The following is a 21,682-nucleotide window of genomic DNA, read 5'->3' on the forward strand; positions in this document are numbered from 1 at the left end:
AAAATAAAAATAAGTTGTCAATCAAACGCACATGTAACATTTTGGGCCAAATTAGTCAGTTCACATTGGTGGATAGGATAATATAAATTCTACTTCAGAAAACTTAAATTTAAACAGATATAGACACAGAATTCAAATCGTTTTTATTCCAGTCACTGGCGATATTAGATCTACTTGTGAACTTTTTTTGCTTGCAATTAATTTTTGTTATTTTCGCTGAAGGAAGGAATGACTTGTTAGCGAAAATTAATTCCAGCTGAAATAATCAGTATCGGTACTCATTTTTACAATACATGATATTAATCTATAAAATAACACTATAAACATTTAGATTTAATTTAATAGCAAAGTGTTAAATAAAGCGCATTTATACAACTGCGTAATAAAACCAACCATAAATACTGCTACTACACAACTCAGTAACCCCGGAAATGCAAATGGTTGAAAATTTAAAAATTGGTTGTCATGGTATTTACATTTTCCACAGCTAGGAAAAGTTGTGTTATATTACTTCTTGTTCCCCCAGTATAAGTTAAATGGCCAGCATTTCCCAATATATGTGAATAGATTTTCTTTCAATTCCAATTGTCAGTCAACCCTTACTGTCACCCCCTCAAAAAAAATGTTGGAGGGGGTGTCACCCCTCCAAAATCAAGCTGAAACCTTTCGTGTCAGCAAAATTTGCCCCTCAAAATGCAGGAAATATCGTTTCAGAGTCTATATTTCAAAATTGTTAAGGGGGAGCATGCCCCCTGACCCCCTTGTAAGGTCGCGCCTTCGACGCAAGGTTAGTGAGCAGATCTCGCCCCCTTATGAAAAATTTTGTGCCGCAGCCTCTAATGAGGGTTTTTCGATGATGAAATTTCTACAGATTCAGACTTGATGCTCTGACATGGACGTCAACTATGATGTTGACCTCAAGACAACGTATATATTTTCAATCTGTGACATACAAACAAACAAATAAATAAATAATAGTTTTGAAACAAATAAAAACATAAATTTAATATGCCACATTAGACTGGTCCAGTCGTGGCAATTATGTATAATTACCAAACGAGAAATTTTATAAATTTGCTTTTAAATAAATTATCACATAAGACAATAAAATTGCAACAACTGTCCAGGTGAGCTTATACCTATTAATCTACCGGATACTAAATCTAGGTCAGAGATCAATAATTAGCATATTGGAAAGTTGCGGAAGTTGGTGTCCGTCCGTTTGCCTTAATTCCAGTTTATAATCCTTCGTGTTTCTGGTGAGTGATCACTCAATTTGCAGAAAGACTTGTCACAAGTATTCGTCATGTTATTACGGTTTTCTGTCTGCATATTGGCCGTGGGTATAAGCGCAGTTTTAGCGCAGATTGATCCCAAATCGTGGCCATTCGAAAACCCTAACAAATTCGGGAGTGTGATCGCAGAACCCGTTGAACCAAAATGGCTTTACAAAACACCGGACGGGCGACAAATTTCCGTGTTTGATGGAATGTTCAAGTACAAGAGCGTGTTTGCACTGTCTATGTACAATTTTCTGACTGGATATTGGAGGTATGTAAAATTTCATGCGTGTTGTTGTATTGGTAGGATTTCCTAGGGACTGACCAATTTGTATTTTCTTTAGACTTGAGGTTGCTGTGAGTTGCAGTGCAACATGTAATTATACATTGTAGTAGGTCATGGCATGGCCATAATATTTTTAACCCAATTTGTTTTTAATGGTTTATGTACCTCTGTGTACTGGTCTGTGAATGTGGAGATTCTGTGTTCCCAGCGGGGTGGAAATCGCGTGCGCGTACACGGGGTAAATTTAGCTGACGCTAAAATAATTCTTATCGTTTCCTCGTATGTCGATCATTTTCGTCAAAACAAATTAGTTGTGTAGTGTACTAGATTTTCGACTTTTTTATTCTTGCCAAAGTGTTTAGCTATTTCAGTTTAGCTTTTGTCGTTTGAGGTACATGTAGCATGATATATTTTGTTGCTAGAAAAAATGTTGAGGGCTGTAATCAGAAAATACAGGTCATAACCTATTAAACTTATATATCTGTAGAATATTTTTAGCCCCAATTTTTGGAAAAAAATGCACTATTTTTTGTGTAGATTGTGTTTTTTTCAGATGCGATAAATGAGAAACATAATTAAAATGCTAATATCATATTTTCTACTATTGTTTCCATCTTTTCTAAAATGGTCACTGTTTTAAACAATTTTTAGTGTTACTGTGAGGTCACGTCTGATTTAAAAAATACAGAGCTATTCTCACAAAATATTCTTCACAACCAGAAAAACCAAACAGCGACATTGTAGTGCTATACTCACAAAGTCACTGTTTGGTTATTAACAAACTGAAGTTGTTCAGAATAGAAAGCAGAGAAAACAGCAATTTTGTGAATCTGTACTTTAAGCAAGATTATTTCTTGTAGTTATTTAGATTAACGATAATTTGTGATTGGATAACAGTTGCCATGGAAGGAAAATATGAATTTTTGTTAATATTTCAGTTTTGATATTTCTTTAGTTTTCCTTATGGATTCCAGGAGCCTCCTTCTTCTTATTTTAGAACCAACTGCTGTTAGGTTATCTTATCTATAGGTGTTTGTAATTGAAAAATGTAGGAGCTAATAATCCTTATTAACACCTACTTGAACTTGTTGTAGTCATGTTTGACAATCATGATTAATAATGAAGCAGTATTTACACACAGTTTACCTTGAGTAAACAAAAACTTGTGCATTTGGTATGAACGAATAACCTGCATTTTTTCATAGGAAACATTTTTCAAGCTGAATATGTATGACAGTATATATTACTGTTCAATTGTGCTAAATTAAAACCCAGTGAATATGTAAAATGGAGCATATAACCTATTACCTAAATGATAAAACCATGAATTCAAATCCCACTGAATATGGTAAATCAGTGAAATTTAAACCCAGTGAAAATCAGTCAGTTTACAGTACATCATGTCCCAAATATATTGACATGCATTAATCGTTTCAAGTTTTTTAAGTTTTATTCACAAGAAAGAAACTATATCATGTAAATGATTTGTTTCAAAATCATTTTCAACAAACTGAGCAACTTGTCTACCTGCACTTATAAAAACAAAATACACAAACAGTTTTGCTGCACTATTATTTTATAAGTCAAAAAACTATATTTCTGAACTTCACATTTCATTTGTTGCTAAGTTACCATATACATATATATTATAGTGTACTGTATTGGTACTCGATCTCTGCCATCACGAAAATGCAGTTTTGTTCTGTCATTTTTCTGTGTAGATCACTGTATATATTACTGTAAAAGGGTTAATTAATCACTGGGTTTTAATTTTGCTTATTACGCTGACTGTAAAACGCACTAAATTAAAACCCAGTGAATATGTAAAATTTAGTATAGAACACATTATCTAAGTGATAAAATTGTGAATTCAAAACCCACTGAATATGCCTGAAATGATAAATCAGTGAAATTTAAACCCAGTGAAAATTAGTCATTTTACAATATTGTATCCTTATATTATAGGTATGGTACACCCCTTGATCCATATAACGAAAACTTATCTAATGATACCAATGCCGTACCATGGAAGTCACACCAAGATATCAGTAAATTTGCACAGAGTGACATGGGTAGGACCATACAACAAATGGTCACACGGATGAGTGGAAGTGACAAACCTTACTATTTGTATCAAGTGACGGACAATGTAGTCAGACGGTGAGTATATATAATATTATTATACATCTGTCACCGTAATGCCATAAGTTACAGTGTGCCGTAATTTCGCAGTATTTTACGTGGTATTTTCATCCTACCATATAAGAAAATGCAAATTCCAAATATGGAATGATTACGTGCGTAAGCGTCATCTGATAATAAAAAAAAACATGGCTGCCATCAGAGTTTGACCGAACTTCATACAAAGAAGTTCGCTGATTCTGTTCTAAGCATTTTAGATTTCGGCATTCCCATGATGTATCCTTGAAGGGAAAAGATGTATAATAATAAGGTTATTACGAGGATACCTCAAAGTATACACTCAGACAGTACGTCGTCGCATCGTCCTTCGCTGCGAGTCAGTCGATAGTCCCGCTGTACTGTCTTCGTGCTTACTTTGAGATATCTTCGTAATAACCTCATAATAATAATAACTTCATTGCATCCATAGAAATACAATGTATCTCTCGAATGCAAATATCAAAATTATGATGAAAGCATAGGACAAGGTTACAGTTGATTTTAAAGCGAAAATGGCTGTAATTTTCGATCTGGAGTCATAATCTTCAGTGCTTGTCACCACATGACAGATTTCACTGAAATGGTGACTACTCAACCCTTAGTACCGGTATGTACGTCACATTTTATGTTTAGATTATTCCCCTTATGTATTATGACCATGCAGGTGTCTGAAACATTATTTCCATAAAATTTGGTCATTTAATGTGGTTATATTTAAAATAAAAAAGGTTCAATATCACAATTACTGGTCATTTTAATCTTTCAGAGGTGATGTCACCAAATATCACCATGATGCAACCAGAGATGAAAAAGAAATATCTGTAGTTATTTACATGAATGAGATATGGAAGAAAAATTACTACGGTGAGACCATGTTTTACGATGAAGATATGGAGATCACAGCTGTTGTCAAGCCCAAATTTGGAAGAATGGTTGTATGGGATAGTTCTGTTGGTAAGTAACCATTTCTATTTTCGGGGTCATGTTTGGCTAAGCACCCATGATCCCTTTCAAAATGCCTCAAATTTGAATGTATAGTCATAAAAATTGGTCTTTGATAATTGTTTGAATTATTTGAATACCCGAAATTTATATTATACAGCATGGCTATCGACCACTGTGATATGATTTTTGGAGCTGAGTATCATGGGTGCTATTAAGTTCGATGAGTAATTCTTTTTAAACATACATGTACATAATCTTTCTATCTACGGTGGAGGGTAGGACAAAAATATGAAAGGTCAAAAAAACAAATGACAGACAACCCTGGAAAAAGACGGTGGCATATTTGAAAGTTTTCAAAAGAATGTGGTCTGAGTGTGGGTGAGTACAAAGAAGCTCAGCTAAAAGAATTACATGTTGACCTCATGTAAACGCACAGTCAATAAACGCACAAATGCTCATAATTCTGAAATTAGGAATTGTTTCCAATTGATTTTATAAGTGGTGTTTTAAAAGCTCATTTCTAACAGAAGCCCATGAATGACTCAAACTACTTGTTTTGATAAGGTTTTGTTTACACCAAAGTCAACTTTTGGCACTTTTCAGCAAAATAAACCTGCATTTTTCAAAAAGTTATCTCAAGAGTTGGCGAAATGTCGATATTATAGAATTATTTTCTATAAAAAGGCTCTAAATCATGTAATTCTATGAAAGAAGTCATTTCTGAGATTATTTAATCCTGTAAACTGCTGAAAACTGCTCAATTATTCCCAATAACTTACACGTTAAAATACTGAGAAAACAGTTGTTTCACTAGAATATATATTTACTGTTTTATTTTTTTGATGATATTAAAATTGTCGACTGCAGTGTTTTCCTCACCAACAAGTTGTTGCTGTGCAATGCTGGTAAAGCAGGTTTTTACATCTATATTTGGTTGTCATAGATTGTTAATTGCCCTCTCTCTTTAGATGTTGCATTCTTCTCGCAAAGATACCAAAGTCATCAACTGATTCGCATATACAGTATCTACCTGTGGAACATCTTAATAATAGTCATAAAAAAAATATCAAATCTTTCTAACATTCCACATGATTAGATACACACGGATCAATAATTTATTGAGATATGTGTGGTTGTATTTGATTTTCCAAGCAAACCTTGTTACTAAGCAGGTCTATTATTACAGTAATTGTGGTCACGAAAACACCTCTCTCATCAAACTTTGATTTCGCAATAATTTTTAAAACCCGAGTGATGCCACAGTGGCTTGTGTGTTCACCTCAAGTTTAGAGAAATTTCGTATCATCTTTTCTTCTTCTTACTATGTTCAATTTACCATTATAATAATCAATGGGTAGACAGCAATTGAGGAAATCATACAGGTATGACTTAGTATCGTGATTAAAACTGATTGTCACATATATCAAGTATTTCATTGAATGCTCTGATATTAATTAATGTACAATTGTATGTGTCAATTACAAAATGCAAACAATCCATTTACACATTAGAATGTTATCAACAATTATTGAGTACTGTAAAATGACTAATTTTCACTGATTTAGCATTTCAGCCATATTCATTGGGTTTTACATTCACGGTTTTATCATTTAGATAATGTGTTCTATGCTCAATTTTACATATTCACTGGGTTTTAATTTTGCGCATTTTCCAGTCAGCGAAATAAGCAAAATTAAAACCCAGTGAATAATTAACCCCTTTGCAGTATAAGGTATAAAGTTTGACTGCAATGTCAGAGAATGTCTCTAGAACAGCATTCTTTAAAACGAGATGGCCACTTGTCAGCCATTTTGAATCAATGCACATTAGTATGTGTCACACGCAACATACAAACAATTATGATATTCATATACACATTAGAATGTTATCAAAAATTATTGACTAGCTCCATAGTTTTTGTGATTGGATTCTCAGCATCTTAGGCCGAATGGGTTATTTTTTGTTCCAGTAACTGACAATTTAGAATTATTAACCTTTTCACCGCCAGTTCTTTCTTTTCATCACAAATTCACAAAATTGTCCTGCTTATAGTCTGCACTTTCCTTCAGAAGATTGGGACAAAAGTAGCTAAACCTTTTTAGTAAAAACTGAAAATTAGCTCAAATTGTGACTATTGGCTTCAAAATTAGCGCTCATTTCCAGAAATATTGAAGAATGTAAGAAAAAATGCAGAAAAATTTGGTTAACTATCGGGTATATTTAACCCAACAATGTAAAAAAACCAAACAATTTAAAAACAAATGTGATTAATTGTGCCAATTGACAGAAAAACAAATTGTTTTTTTCATCAATAAGTTATATTATTGAAAATCATCAAATTTTGATAGAAACTTGTCTATTGTGAAGTATTTTAACAGTGGATATTAATCTGGGATCTTAAAATATAGAACTTTTGTAAATGCCATGAAACCACCAAATCACTAGAATTCCTACAGCAACAATTAAGCAGTACTGGTTATATGACAAATCACTTTTTAGCTCCGCTGTCGACTTTGTCGAGCAGAGCTTATCATATGAGTGATTGTCCGGCGTCGTCCGGCGTCGTTCGGTGGTTGGCGTCCGTGTCAATGTTTTACTTTTTCGACTTCTTTTTGAAAACTACATGCCTGAATGCTTTGATACTTGTTGAATATGTACCTTGGCTAGACCTCTCTCAGATTTGTTCATTTCATGATCATATCTTCAATTCTCTAATTTTGGTGAATATTTTTGTCATTTTTGGTAAAAAGTGATATTTTCGACTTCTTGTTAAAAACGACAAGTCCAATTGCTTTGATATTACATATATAGATACTACATATGGACCACTCTCAAATTTGTTCATTTCATGATGATATCTTCAATTCTCTAATTTTGATGAACATTTTTGTCATTTTTGGTAAAAGTGATATTTTCTTCAATCATTTATGGTTAAAAATTATATTTTTGAATTCTTGTTGAAAACAGCAAGTCCCATTGCATTGATACTATGCGTATTGTTCATTTTCTAATGATATCTTCTGTTCTTTAATTGAAATGTGCATTGCTAACAGCGGAGCTATCTCAGCCCAGAGGCTGCTTGTTTCTGAACTAATTCAAAATTTGGTTTAAAAAAATAACTTGTATTTTTATTCCTTTGTAGCTTATTTATTTCGTCCTCCAAGTGTGGGATTCAAACAAGGACAACACTTTCTGCATCTAAGATTGTCAACCAATGTCACCAAGGCGATAGAGAGTGAATCAAGATGGAGGGAGTCGATTAATGAAGTTGAACAAGCTACAAAGACATTGTTTGTAAAACATAAAGACAATCCAGTGGAGAAAAAAATTGATGTGCAAAAACATTTAACTCATGTTAGTTTTAATTTCCTTACTTTTGATTTTTCTGTGGGGGTTTTTCTGTAATTTCCCCCTGTAGAGATTTTTAAAAATTTTACAAACATAAGATTGGACATTATGGTACATTTATAGCCTTCATTTAAAATTTAAAAGTGATAGCAATTTTATTTCAATGAATGTATGTGTAGATTTTACAATCTTTTATCTTGATAATATGAGAAGGATCTCATCATTTGACTGAATGAAACTTGCATAAGGTATAATTTGAAGTACTGTAGAATACTTTATTTGTGCTTGGAATTAATTTTCGCTATTTTCGCTGAAGGAGTGGTTCAGTGAAAATAAAATAAAGCGAATATACCTGTTTTCCTATATTTTACATTCAACTCGTCAAAAATCTGTGAAATTAAATTCCACGAAAAACATGCAAAAAGTGTTTTCAGCGAAAATTAAATCCAGCTAAAATAAAGTATTTTACAGTAACACCATATTTTTAATATGCTGAATATATACTTCCCCACTTTTTAAATATAATCAATGTACATCTTTGATTGTTCATAATTGATAATCACTAAAACTGGACAGGGATTATGTCATTGACAATCTCTCATTTTGATTGATATACAGGAATTCCAATCTTCTGCTGGCAAAAGAATTGTTGTCTTGGATGGTTTATTTAATAATGATGATTTGGATAGTTTAAGGAGATATACACTGAAATATGGTAGGTTCTATATTTAATTATACATTTTCATATCTTAAAACGTTTTATAGGTTCATAATTTAAAAATCCTTTTTTTTGTTCAAATTTTTCAGTCACAGAAAAAATACAGTTGGCACAATTTAAGCTGTGTTCATCTTTAAAAGCTGGATTGTTTTACCCACAATGCAATGTGATTGCTTTCATCTTAGAATTTGCATTTTTATTATAATGAGTAAAATAAAAGCAGAGTAAAAGCATGCACAGTACACTTTCAAATTTGCATCGACCTCCACTGCGCGACGGTTTATACTTCCGCTGTACTGTCTTCGTGCATGCTTTAAGGTAGCAGAATAGTTTTTTGGGCACTTTTCACATTTTTTTTTGAAAATCCCACGAATAGCTCCCTAAGGCATGCTACATACATGGGTGTATTTATTTTATTGAAAAAAAAATATCTTGTACAAGTAAACTGATTTTTTTCTAGTGTGCAAACAAATGGCCAAGTTTTTGTTTATCCAGTGTACACCCAACTAGTGCATCTCATTAATATGCATGGTTTACAAACATAACTGAACTGCGGGTAAATAGTTTTAAGTTGGGCCACTATCTTTATTTGCTATTTACAAACAACTGATAAGATATCTGTTTGTAGTTTACACACAGCTGATAAGATGTGTGCACTGCTGCCTTTCTAGACAGGAAGTACAGCAAAGACAAAACAATCGCTTTAGAAACAACAAATTTTGAATAATCAAAAAAGTACATGAATGTACCACTTCAAATGTAATTATATGTTAACAGAATAAAAACTTACAATAAATCTCTGTAATATTTTTTTCTTGGCTTTGTCATTGAAAGGTGTCTGACCACGGGGTTACTTTCTTAGTCCAGAAGTAATGCAGTTACATTGGGAGGGGTCTCCTTTTTACAAAATATGGTTGCAAACAATAAAATACGGCTATCTGTGGTGGCTATGCATTGCATGAAAATTCAGGCCACAAACTACATGTAAAGGTTGATCAATGATAAGAATATGCTTGGACCTGGTTTATATAATCCATTTTTCAGAGGAGTTTTCATCAAGTAGGCATACTTGCATGCTTAGGTTTTTCTAAATTCGTAAATTATGTTACATGTAATAAATCTGTCTGATAAATACTTGGTTGTTTTATCTAATGTACTCATGCGAACAAAATGCACGGCAATGAAATAGTAGCGTGTCCCCCCCCCCCCCCCCCCCCCCCGGCCGACATCTTGACATCGGATAGTGGACCAGTGTTTCACGCAAGGCAAGGGTTGACTTTTTCGTACGACTTCGGTAAAAAATAAAAGGATCATCTAAAATCTAGGTGGTCCTCCTACTAACCTTATTATTATACATCTTTTCCTTCCAATGATACATCAATGGAATGCTGACATGGAATGTTTTTAATATTAGAGGATGCTTACACACGTAATCATTCCATATTTCGACTTCGCATTTCCTTATATGGTAGGATGAAAATACCCCATAAAATACCCCAAAAATACGGCACACTGTTACCTATGGCATTACGGTGACAGATGTATAATAATATAATATATTGATAGTTACTATAGTGTTTTCAGTCTTCACATCTACTGCTTAATTGCCTTCCAAACAACATTTTTATTTTTATGATAAATCATATTCTATTTTTCTCAAAACATCATATCGAACCAAATTATTCTAATCAGTTCAAAAATGCTCATAGATTATCCACATTGCCACTTTAACCCTTTGAGCACTGAAGTCAACTCTTGTCGCCTTGCACAAAATAAATCCAAATAATTTTAATCATATTTTTTCAAAACCACTGAATTTACCTGTAGCCAATAGGAAATTAAATCTATTTGGTCCAAAATTAACAAAGAAATTATAGAATATGTCCTAAAATTATACAAAATGTTACTCCGAATTTTGTCATTCAATGAATTAAAATTGATCAGTAAGGAAAACCCAGATATATCATAAAAAATTTCCTAAAAGTTTACAAAACGTTGCTCCAGATTTTGTCATTCAATGAATTAAAATTGATCAGTAAGGAAAAGACAGATATATCATAAAAAATTTCCTAAAAGTTTACAAAACGTTGCTCCAGATTTTGTCATTCAATGAATTAAAATTGATCAGTAAGGAAAAGACAGATATATCATAAAAAATTTCCTAAAAGTTTACAAAACGTTGCTCCAGATTTTGTCATTCAATGAATTAAAATTGATCAGTAAGGAAAAGACAGATATATCGACACTAGATTTGCTTTCACCAGAACAGATTATACTACTTCATGCTTATAGCTTTAAATGCTGGTAACTGTATAATCCCTCTTGCTTACAAATTCTATTTTTACTGTTGTATGATTATGTGACTATTTAAAGATCAAGTCGTCATGGTTTCAACAGTCTTTGATTGCAACATGTAAACCTCATAATTTAATGGTTCTATGCATGTGGTTAGGCCAAAAAACAACAACTTATGTTGCTCTCAAGTCGGAAATTTGATAAAATTGGGTCGGTTGGTTGGATTTTGTTTCAAAACTTGTTATTGTGCACCAACTATCTGTCAAATCGCAAATGTCAAAATGGCCTGAAATGCAAAAGACGTGTTTGCTTTTCAGACTTCATAGTATTCGGAACATGTCAGAGAAATACAGATCAATGGGTCTATTAAAAAACAAAACAAAAAAAAATCGCAACCCGATATTTCATATTTTTCAGTCGGTCGCTGAAGGCAAAAAAACAATTTTTTGTTGGCTTTATGCTTAGTAGTGTTTTCACATGTACATTGTGAGCGTGAAGCCCTCACTAAAAGGTATAAAGGGTATATTCTATGCTTTCAGTGTCTACATTTTGGTGATAATTGTCACCAATTAACACCAATGATATAAAAAATGTTTTTAATAAAAAACAAAAATATTTTTGTCCAATCTAGACTACACAGCGTAGTTGCATTGATACACGGTTCAGATCATTCCATTATTATTCTAGACTTGAGGGGAAAGTTTTTTTTTTTCAAAATGAATAGCACCCATTTGAGTATACGGATAGGTTATTTTGAAGTTTTTGAATTACTTACAGTGTAGATAAACACAAAATGTAGAATATCGGTAGTTATTGAATAAGAACTCCAAATTCGAAAATGGTTGTCATGTACAGTGTGCCCGCTTTCAAGCAGCGCCATACAGTTTAGAACAGTTAAAGCAAAGGGTTTTTCAAAATTGTGAGCAATCTTGGTAACTGAGTGATTTCTCGGAATGGATGTAATGTCTGATTTCAAATTATTTAATAATAATTATATAAATATGTAATATTTTTAATATTCATAATAAGCATATTTGCTGTAATTATATCAAAATTACTATATTGTATAGTATTTTGGTGACATTAATTATAGTATATCATTATACATCTGTCACTGTAACGCCATAAGTTATAGCGTGCCGTAATTTTGTGGTATTTTACGGGGTATTTTCATCCTACCATATTAGGAAATGCGAATTACAAATATGGGATGATTACGCGCATAAGCGTCCTCTAATAATAAAAACAAACATGGCTGCCACCAGGGTTTGACCGGACTCCATACAAAGAAGTTCGCTGATTCTGTTCTAAATTTTTTGGATTTCGGCATTCCCATGATGTATCCTTGAAGGGAAAAGATGTATAATAATAAGGTTATCAGAAAATACCTCAAAGTATGCACTCAGACAGTACGCTGTCGCCTCGACCTCTGCTGCGCGTCGGTCGATACTGTCGCTGTACTGTCTTCGTGCATACTTTGAGGGAACTTTGTAATATCCTTATAGTATTTTTATACAGTATTGTATTTTGGCGACATTGATTTCACTTTTAAACATGTTTATTGTTATTTTCTCAACAGCAAATTATTTCTATGATGACAGCTTGGATCTAGAGAGTGATAATGTGCAGTGGATTGCAGGATATGAGGTGGATGACTATATTCAAAGTAGAATATGGAATATTACTAAACAAGTCATGCATCATGTTACTGGTGAGTGTAAATACAAACTGAGACAGTATCATGTCACTGGTGAGTGTAAATCAAACTGAGACAGTATCATGTCACTGGTGAGTGTAAATACAAACTGAGACAGTATCATGTCACTGGTGAGTGTAAATACAAACTGAGACAGTATCATGTCACTGGTGAGTGTAAATACAAACTGAGACAGTATCATGTCACTGGTGAGTGTAAATACAAACTGAGACAGTATCATGTCACTGGTGAGTGTAAATACAAACTGAGAAAGTATCATGTCACTGGTGAGTGTAAATACAAACTGAGATAGTATCATGTCACTGGTGAGTGTAAATACAAACTGAGACAGTATCATGTCACTGGTGAGTGTAAATACAAACTGAGAAAGTATCATGTCACTGGTGAGTGTAAATACAAACCGAGACAGTATCATGTCACTGGTGAGTGTAAATACAAACTGAGAAAGTATCATGTTACTGGTGAGTGTAAATACAAACTGAGACAGTATCATGTCACTGGTGAGTGTAAATACAAACTGAGACAGTATCATGTCACTGGTGAATGTAAATACAAACTGAGACAGCATCATGTCACTGGTGAGTGTAAATACAAACTGAGACAGCATCATGTCACTGGTGAGTGTAAATACAAACTGAGAAAGTATCATGTCACTGGTGAGTGTAAATACAAACTGAGACAGTATCATGTCACTGGTGAGTGTAAATACAAACTGAGAAAGTATCATGTCACTGGTGAGTGTAAATACAAACTGAGACAGTATCATGTCACTGGTGAGTGTAAATACAAACTGAGACAGTATCATGTCACTGGTGAATGTAAATACAAACTGAGAAAGTATCATGTCACTGGTGAGTGTAAATACAAACTGAGAAAGTATCATGTCACTGGTGAGTGTAAATACAAACTGAGACAGTATCATGTCACTGGTGAGTGTAAATACAAACTGAGACAGTATCATGTCACTGGTGAATGTAAATACAAACTGAGACAGTATCATGTCACTGGTGAGTGTAAATACAAACTGAGACAGCATCATGTCAGTGGTGAGTGTAAATACAAACTGAGACAGTATCATGTCACTGGTGAGTGTAAATACAAACTGAGACAGTATCATGTCACTGGTGAGTGTAAATACAAACTGAGACAGTATCATGTCACTGGTAAGTGTAAATACAAACTGAGACAGTATCATGTCACTGGTGAGTGTAAATACAAACTGAGACAGTATCATGTCACTGGTGAGTGTAAATACAAACTGAGACAGTATCATGTCACTGGTGAGTGTAAATACAAACTGAGACAGTATCATGTCACTGGTGAGTGTAAATACAAACTGAGACAGTATCATGTCACTGGTGAGTGTAAATACAAACTGAGACAGTATCATGTCACTGGTGAGTGTAAATACAAACTGAGACAGTATCATGTCACAGGTGAGTGTAAATACAAACTGAGACAGTATTATGTCACTGGTGGGTGTAAATACAAACTGAGACAGTATCATGTCACTGGTGAGTCTGAAAGATGATGAATGGAGCTATTTATCCAATTGTAAATCTTTGTTAACTTACTAGTGTACAGACCATCACAATATTGCTGGGCCTATATCACCAAAAGCTTTGAAATAGCGTACAAACTTATTTAAAAAATCTACTGAAGTTGCTGACATCACAAATACAACTTTCATATAAGTATCAATGCAATAGATCATTTTCTAATCTCTGCGAGATCACCGGTTTATGCTTGAAAATAAACGTAATTACAGGGTAAACATGTCATGGCGTCATAGTGGCGTCAAACATCACATCGGATTCGACAAACGCAAAATATTTTGGAAGATTTTTCCATGCTTAATTTTGATGAAGTAAAAATATTCAAACGCAATATTCCCCTGCCATGTGATGTGATGTGAGCTACAAAATAAGGAAATTAGAGTTCAAAATCAAAGCGTTTGATTTTTGCAGCAGACGTTCGACACGCGAGAGATCTCGCAGTTGAATGGAAAATCACCTATTGCTCATAATGTGGTATGATTTATGACATGGCTAAATTCTTAGGACTATATATGTGGTAATCAGGCACATTGTGTTTGCAGGTCAAGACCAGTGGTTTCCATATGATGTTTCCTGTAATCTAATACGCAGTGCTGACCACACACGAATACATGAAGATTGCGAGCCACATGAAGATGAATGGACATTTTTAATTTATCTTAATCCAAATTGGACTGAAAATTACTATGGAGAAACAGCTTATTTTGAAAGAAACAGTGATGATACCGAGTACATAGCAGGTATGTATTCTCTATCGTTGACAAGCGTGAAACGTAAAGTGATGATTTACTGCTACTTATTCATCAATTTTGTTCTTGTACATATACAGAAGTTTTACCATCCTATGGGAGAGCAGTCATCCATGAAGGCATAATACCCCATTCTGCCAGACCGCCAAGTTCATTGTATACAGGGGCAAGGTAAAATTGTTCTATTTCAATTGAAAAAAGAATAAAATACAACTTTTAAGTTGCGCCCTCTAGTGACGAAGCACACCTATGACATGAACGCCATTTTGTTCTGTAGTAGTCCATCACTGGAAGTAATGTTTTTGAGAGTTTTATTATATTCCAGATGACAAACACAACTAAATATAATTGTGATTTAAACAACTTTACCATATACTGTAAAACATGTCTTTTTAGCGAATTTAGCATTAGAACTAATTGCTAATGACTTCATTATAAATTCAAAATGGCGGCCAAACAACGTCTTTTTCTCCACAGTTGTAAACAACACAGATAATGTAATAATCTGGAGCGCTTTCTTATTACACTTGACAGTTTTTCTTTGTTTTTATGGACGTGATAACTGCGCATTTGTTTTGGCATGCAACAGACAAGTATTGTGAAAACAGGAAATCAACAATGACAAGAGAGATTTGTTAAATCAGCATTTCGCTATTACGTCATTTTACCACAATTCGCTAAAATAGTATGTCGCTTTTTCAACATGATTTACAGTACGTCATTTTGATGTCACTCTTGTACATGACTTATTACAATGGTTTTTTGGATGAGATCGTCTGAGTTCCATGTTTAACTTTTTGCCTGTTCTGATTGATTTTTTTCAGACTTTCCTTTGCTGTAAAGATGTCAATTAATGAAAGAGTTGGAAGAGAAAAGATTATCCTTGAAAAATTTCGTCATGAGGAGAGTTTACTTCGTGCTATGCCAATATTGTTGAAACACTTCTCAGTATGACATATAATTTATTTACTATTTACAAAATAACTTACACACTGTAGCCACAATGAGAAGTTATGACAACCATGTGCTCCAAAAATAACAAAGAAATTGACCTGAGTGAAATTTTAAAAAACTTTAAAATGTTAGTGGTTAGCATGTTCACCTTACACCAGTAAGGCTCGTGTTTGATTCCCAGAACCAGCGTTTCACTCAGCATTATCAGTCAGAGTATAGTCTGCCCTACCTTCAAAATGTGCAGTATTAGCTGTAGGAAGTTGGCACACATGCACTCTAAATTAGCAAATAAAACGAAAAAGTCAGGACTTCTATGTCCAGAAATTTCACCTGACATAAAAATATTGAAAAAAAAAAAAAAAATCAAATTGCTGAGTTTACAATGAGACATGGACGTGAATTGTAATCATCAAAATGCCTTTTGATTGTATTTTGTACATTCATTTAGGAAGAAGGATTTGAAGATTATTTACAACAGAGAGTAGTTAAAGTACTAAAACACGAAGCTAAGTTACAAAGAGAGCTTCATGCAGATGATGGGGATGACAATGATGACGATAATGATAATAATGATGATGAAAGGGAGGAGGAAGAGGAGGGAAATGAAGACGAATTTGGTTTTGAAGATGAAGAAGGAGGTATGTTTGAATTCAGTATCTATGACAACCATATACCAGAATGAATTTGAAATAAAATGCTGAATTGCAAGTCTTCTATTTTTTATAATGCTTGCAGATTTGGCTGTAAATTTTATTTCTATGTTGATACGCATACATTTTAATTTTCAAAACAATAACAACTTACATCAGCAGTTAACGATGGTGGTCATTCAATATCTTGTTCAATATTGAACTCAAAGCAATGTACACATGCATAATAATGATCTATGTAAGTAGATAAGGTCAATACAAACTTCACTAGACTGCAAAGTACCCTGGATTTTCTTTTTTCTAAACCATGTTTTGAATAATTATTATTTACTTTTGTAGATACTCCAGAGTTTTTGCACAGAGAAGCATATTTACAACAAAAGAAGAAAGAATGTAAAAATGACATTAAGAAACTTCGGGAACTGACACTAGAAGTTGCACAATATGGAGGAACACTTAAGGATGAATATGCTGCAAAGTTTTTGCCACTATTTTAAGAGAGAATGAGTTGAGATTGTCTGCATATGTAAGGTTTATTAATCCTTGTTGAACATTGTCCAGACCAAGGCTGAGAGCGAGATTGAGTTGGTCCATCTGTCTGTGTGTCTGTGCATATTTTTATCTGATGTAAATTCTCAGACATGCCAGGTTTATTTAATTTAATTTTAATCTGGTTATATGTAATAGCTATACATATGCAGGGTAATTAGTCCCTGTTACAAAACGAGGACTTATGGATTGATCTTTGTGCAAGCATTCTTGCATTCATCCACCTGTATCTCCTACATTCTTGGACTTATGGATTGATCTTTGTGCAAGCATTCTTGCATTCATCCACCTGTATCTCCTACATTCTTGGACCGATCAAGTTCAAAATTCACACATACATTAGATGTTATATCAGACATATGCACATGCATTTGCTTCATATTCTGATTATAATTATTTTTCATGAATGATATTGTTGATGTAAATGTTCATACATCTGTGGTAGTTTGTAAAAACACTCCAGACAGTAATCAGGGAATGGGAAAGACAAATTTATTGAGAATAACGGCTTACAGACACAGACAACTACTACAGACTAATACAAATACAATTTAATAAACTACGAATTAGGCAAGGGGCCCACTTCAACCCACCAAGACAGCATGTGCCCCCTGAGCACATTACGGTACAGGTGCCTAATTTAGTGACAGGAAGTCTGGCTTTGCTACATTGTTATATTTTTTTGTTTTAATTTTGCTGATAATTTCATAACGTGTTGGAGCAATTGCTCTACATTTACCTGAAAGGTTTAGTAATAACTATAGTGTATCAACATTTACATAATCAATATTGTTCGTGAGAATGATAGTAATTAGTGTCATATACACATGTACACAAAATTAATATAAATGACTGTATAATAATAATGTGATGTCATACATGCATAATTAAAGTGATATATCATGCATATAAAATTATGAACTGGACGCAATGAGATGTCTACCTTATTAATTATGCATATACGGTATATTACATTATATTAATTATGTATTTCTGATTGTTGACAACAATTTGTTTAAAGCGATGTGTTTTAAAGCGATGTATCATATGTATAATCAGTGCTATATATCATGAATACATAAAAGTTTTTTTTTGTAGATTGTAATTTAATCTTAGGCATATTTGCATCATCTTAATTTGCATCTAGTTGTAACATTAATTCATTCTTCTTCATGGATGTAAATGTTTTATCTTTACTCAGAAGACCACAAACCAAATCTCAAATGCCAAATAAAAAAAAATATTGTGTTTCTGGTGACCCAAACTTTCATAGATTTTGCTTGCTGAGCCTGTATTTTGTTATGTCTTTTCAACTTAAAAGTGGCCACTAGAGGGTGCTTACTTCCTGTTTCTAGCTGAATGCTAACCATGAACATTTTGGCCTGAATTTCATTTACAAACTTAACAATAATATGACAAAATAAACAGTTATACTTTCCTATCATATTTTTTATTTTCAACTAAAAATGCTTTTTTTTTTTTGAGCTAGTCAAATTTTCTTTTGTTATAGCATTTCTGGTTTGTATTATCAACTCAATTCTGTGGATCACTTTGCTTTTACGTTGCACATTCAAGAGTGAAAACTTCTTTTTAAATAGTCTAAAATTTTTAATTAATTAAGCATGCTGTACACGTTTTTGGTATTGATTTTCTAAACTGATATTTTCATATAAAATATTTACTGAACAACACAAAGCTATATATTGATGGAAAGCTTATTTCACACTGGATATGAAATCGTCAAGATAGTGTGTGTATGGACGTGTATAGTCACGTGATCTCTGTGTAAACACAGAAAGCCATTTTCGGTAAATAATAATTGAACCAATGAGTAAACGAATTTAGTGGAACATTGGCAACAAAACAGTTTTTCAGACGACGCTCACCACCATTTCGCGTTAATTGAGATATATATCTACATGATAGTTGGAGAAGAAATAATAATTTAGCTATTTTGAAAAAACAATGCGATCTGGTTCTTTCCAGTATTCAGAAATTAGAACGTAATTTCGAAACAAATAGGAAAATAGAAAAACCCCAGCGCCGCTTGAGAGGGAACATATCAAAGAGTGTCTGTACGAAAAATTAGTATAATGCGTTCAAATTTCTTTTTCAAGTTTTTTCTGTCACGATATTGCCTCAAAGGTGAATTTTACCATAAAAATGGGATGTCTGCTATTTGCTGTATTAATCAGCATGACAAATTAACATTTAGTACAAACCAGCACAATGATATTTATTATAGTAATTACAGAAAACATATTCCCAGCAATAATATAATCGTCTTAATGCAGATTTATACTTACGATTCCCTCATCTTGCTATGTCTATTGCTACTAGATAATGTTCTTGGTTTTATTGAACAGCAGTCTTTGTAGATCACAGATATTGTTTCCCAGGCTGCTGACCCTAATGAAATACTGTAAAACATGTTGAAAAAGCGAAATTCTATTTTAGCGAATTGTGGTAAAATGACGTACCCGGTAATAACGAAATGTTGATTTAGTGAATATCTTTTGTCTTTGTTGATTACCTGTTTTCATAATACTTGCCAAAACAAATGCGCAGTTATTACCTTCATAAAAACAAAGAAAAACTGTCAAGTGTAATAAAGATTATTACTTTATTATTACTGTGTGTGGAGAAAAAGACCGCCATTTTAAATTTATAATGAAGTCATTAGCGATATCTTAGATTAGCGAATTAGTTCTTTCGCTAAATTCGCTAAAATGACATGCTCACGAAAAAGACATGTTTTACAGTAGTTCCCTGTATCATTTACCTTATCTTATCGTTTGTTATAGTGTCCTTGTCATCAAGCGATACACCAATTACGCTTCTTGTGAATAATCCTACAACTCAATCAGACTTAACCTGTCACTGCTTGTGACTTCTGTCTCATTGATGGCTGTCCTCTGCTGTTTCTCAGATCCAACTGATTCTCAACTACCGTACTATAATTGTCTGGCTCGGTCTCTACAAAATAATACTGACTACTATATAACAGTTCCTCACAGAAGGGATCAGAAGGCACCATGATCTCATCTTATTATTTTTAGATGGTTGCATACTGAGTCGTTACTTCATACTCCAGATGAGAACATTCTTTTTGAAACATATGTAATGTGCTAAAAATACATTGCTATAAGCTTCTAGTAAAATGCAATGAATGAATGTTAAGAATAAATAAAACATGTACCAAACAAACTAAAGAAAAAGTCCACTGTAAAGGGGGTAATTATTCACTGGGTTTTAATTTAGCTTATTTCGCTGACTGGAAAATGCGCTAATTTAAAACCCAGTGAATATGTAAAATTTACCATAGAACACATTATCTAAATGACGAAACCGTGAATTTAAAACCCATTGAATATGCCTGAAATGGTAAATCAGTGAAATTTAAACCCAGTAAAAATTAGTCATTTTACAGTATTTCAATAGTTCCAACACATGTGTGTTCTTTCTAAAACTTTCTTTAATTAGAATTGTAACATTCTTCGTCATATTTATGCATATTTAATTATCAATGTCGTTAAAATTCAAACCTTGTATTCGTGATTCTGTTTTATTGTGTATTTATGTGTATTTTATTCATATTGATTTAACGATATCACAATATTGTACGCCCCACTACTTTGCACAGACATTGTTAATTTGTTTACTTTGTGATTGTTTATATTTCATATCTGCATAATTAACTTTAAAGCGTGGTGGTCGTCGCGCAGCGCGTGTTAGAATTTCATGTAAATAAACAATGTGTTTTACACGCGTTGTATACGTCGCTATGAGTTCCATATCGAACAGGATGCAGCGTGACGACTGCCGCCTTTTATTGGCTGCTTAAGTTAAGATTTTTTTAGTAATAAAATGTTCTTTTCAATTCTATACATTTGGCAAGGTTTCAATAATTAAGCTATGTTCTTGTGTAACATTTCCTTAGCTTATACTGTAGGTTTTATTATTGTACAATGTACATTGCTTGGTTTGGTTCAAAACATAAATTAATTGAAAACTAACATCTTAAAAATCACTTTACTATATCAGAGAAATAAATTAATATTTGTAAAAAGAAAGATGTCATTTTTTATTTGATGTTTTTAACTTTTCACTACCAGAAATTTTTGAGCCAACAGAGAAAATTTGAGTATTTTCAGTATTTACTAAAAAAATTGGCTATTTTTGTCTTATTTTTCTGGAGGACTATAAACGGGACTATTTTGTGATGGAAAGAGGTAACTGGTGAAAAGGTTAAATAGTAATGTGCCATTCTCCGTCGCAGAGACTATGGGTTTTTTATCGCTAAGCTAGGTGGTCGCCAGTGACTGTCCCACGAGTTGCGGCTCTCTGTGGCTCCCCAGGTCACGACGACTCTGCAAGGGAGAGTGGGTATTTGCCACATTTCTTGAGTTGAGGAATTTACCATTCAGAATAAACACATTTCCTATTTTTGAGTT

At 33.2% G+C, this 21,682-nt stretch overlaps 1 protein-coding gene across 2 annotated transcripts; it reads left to right on the top strand.

The window, feature by feature from the left end:
- Window positions 1-1,183: 1,183 nt before the first annotated feature.
- Window positions 1,184-21,301, top strand: LOC102810274 (uncharacterized). 2 transcript variants are annotated; one of them, XM_085490516.1, is made up of 12 exons: window positions 1,184-1,551; window positions 3,532-3,726; window positions 4,514-4,701; window positions 7,835-8,046; window positions 8,659-8,755; window positions 12,633-12,764; window positions 14,869-15,066; window positions 15,156-15,246; window positions 15,900-16,023; window positions 16,478-16,667; window positions 17,019-17,205; window positions 20,033-21,301. In XM_085490516.1, exons 1-11 carry the CDS (start codon window positions 1,307-1,309, stop codon window positions 17,174-17,176), a joined length of 1,830 nt encoding a protein of 609 aa, XP_085346642.1. In that variant the 5' UTR covers window positions 1,184-1,306; the 3' UTR covers window positions 17,177-17,205; window positions 20,033-21,301. The 2 variants fall into 2 exon arrangements, with proteins under 2 accessions (XP_085346642.1, XP_085346641.1); XM_085490515.1 differs by having other exon boundaries at window positions 17,019-21,301.
- Window positions 21,302-21,682: the final 381 nt, after the last annotated feature.

This window comes from Saccoglossus kowalevskii, chromosome 15, assembly GCF_978046115.1.
Source record: "Saccoglossus kowalevskii chromosome 15, keSacKowa6.1, whole genome shotgun sequence".
Taxonomy (NCBI): Eukaryota; Metazoa; Hemichordata; class Enteropneusta; family Harrimaniidae; genus Saccoglossus; species Saccoglossus kowalevskii.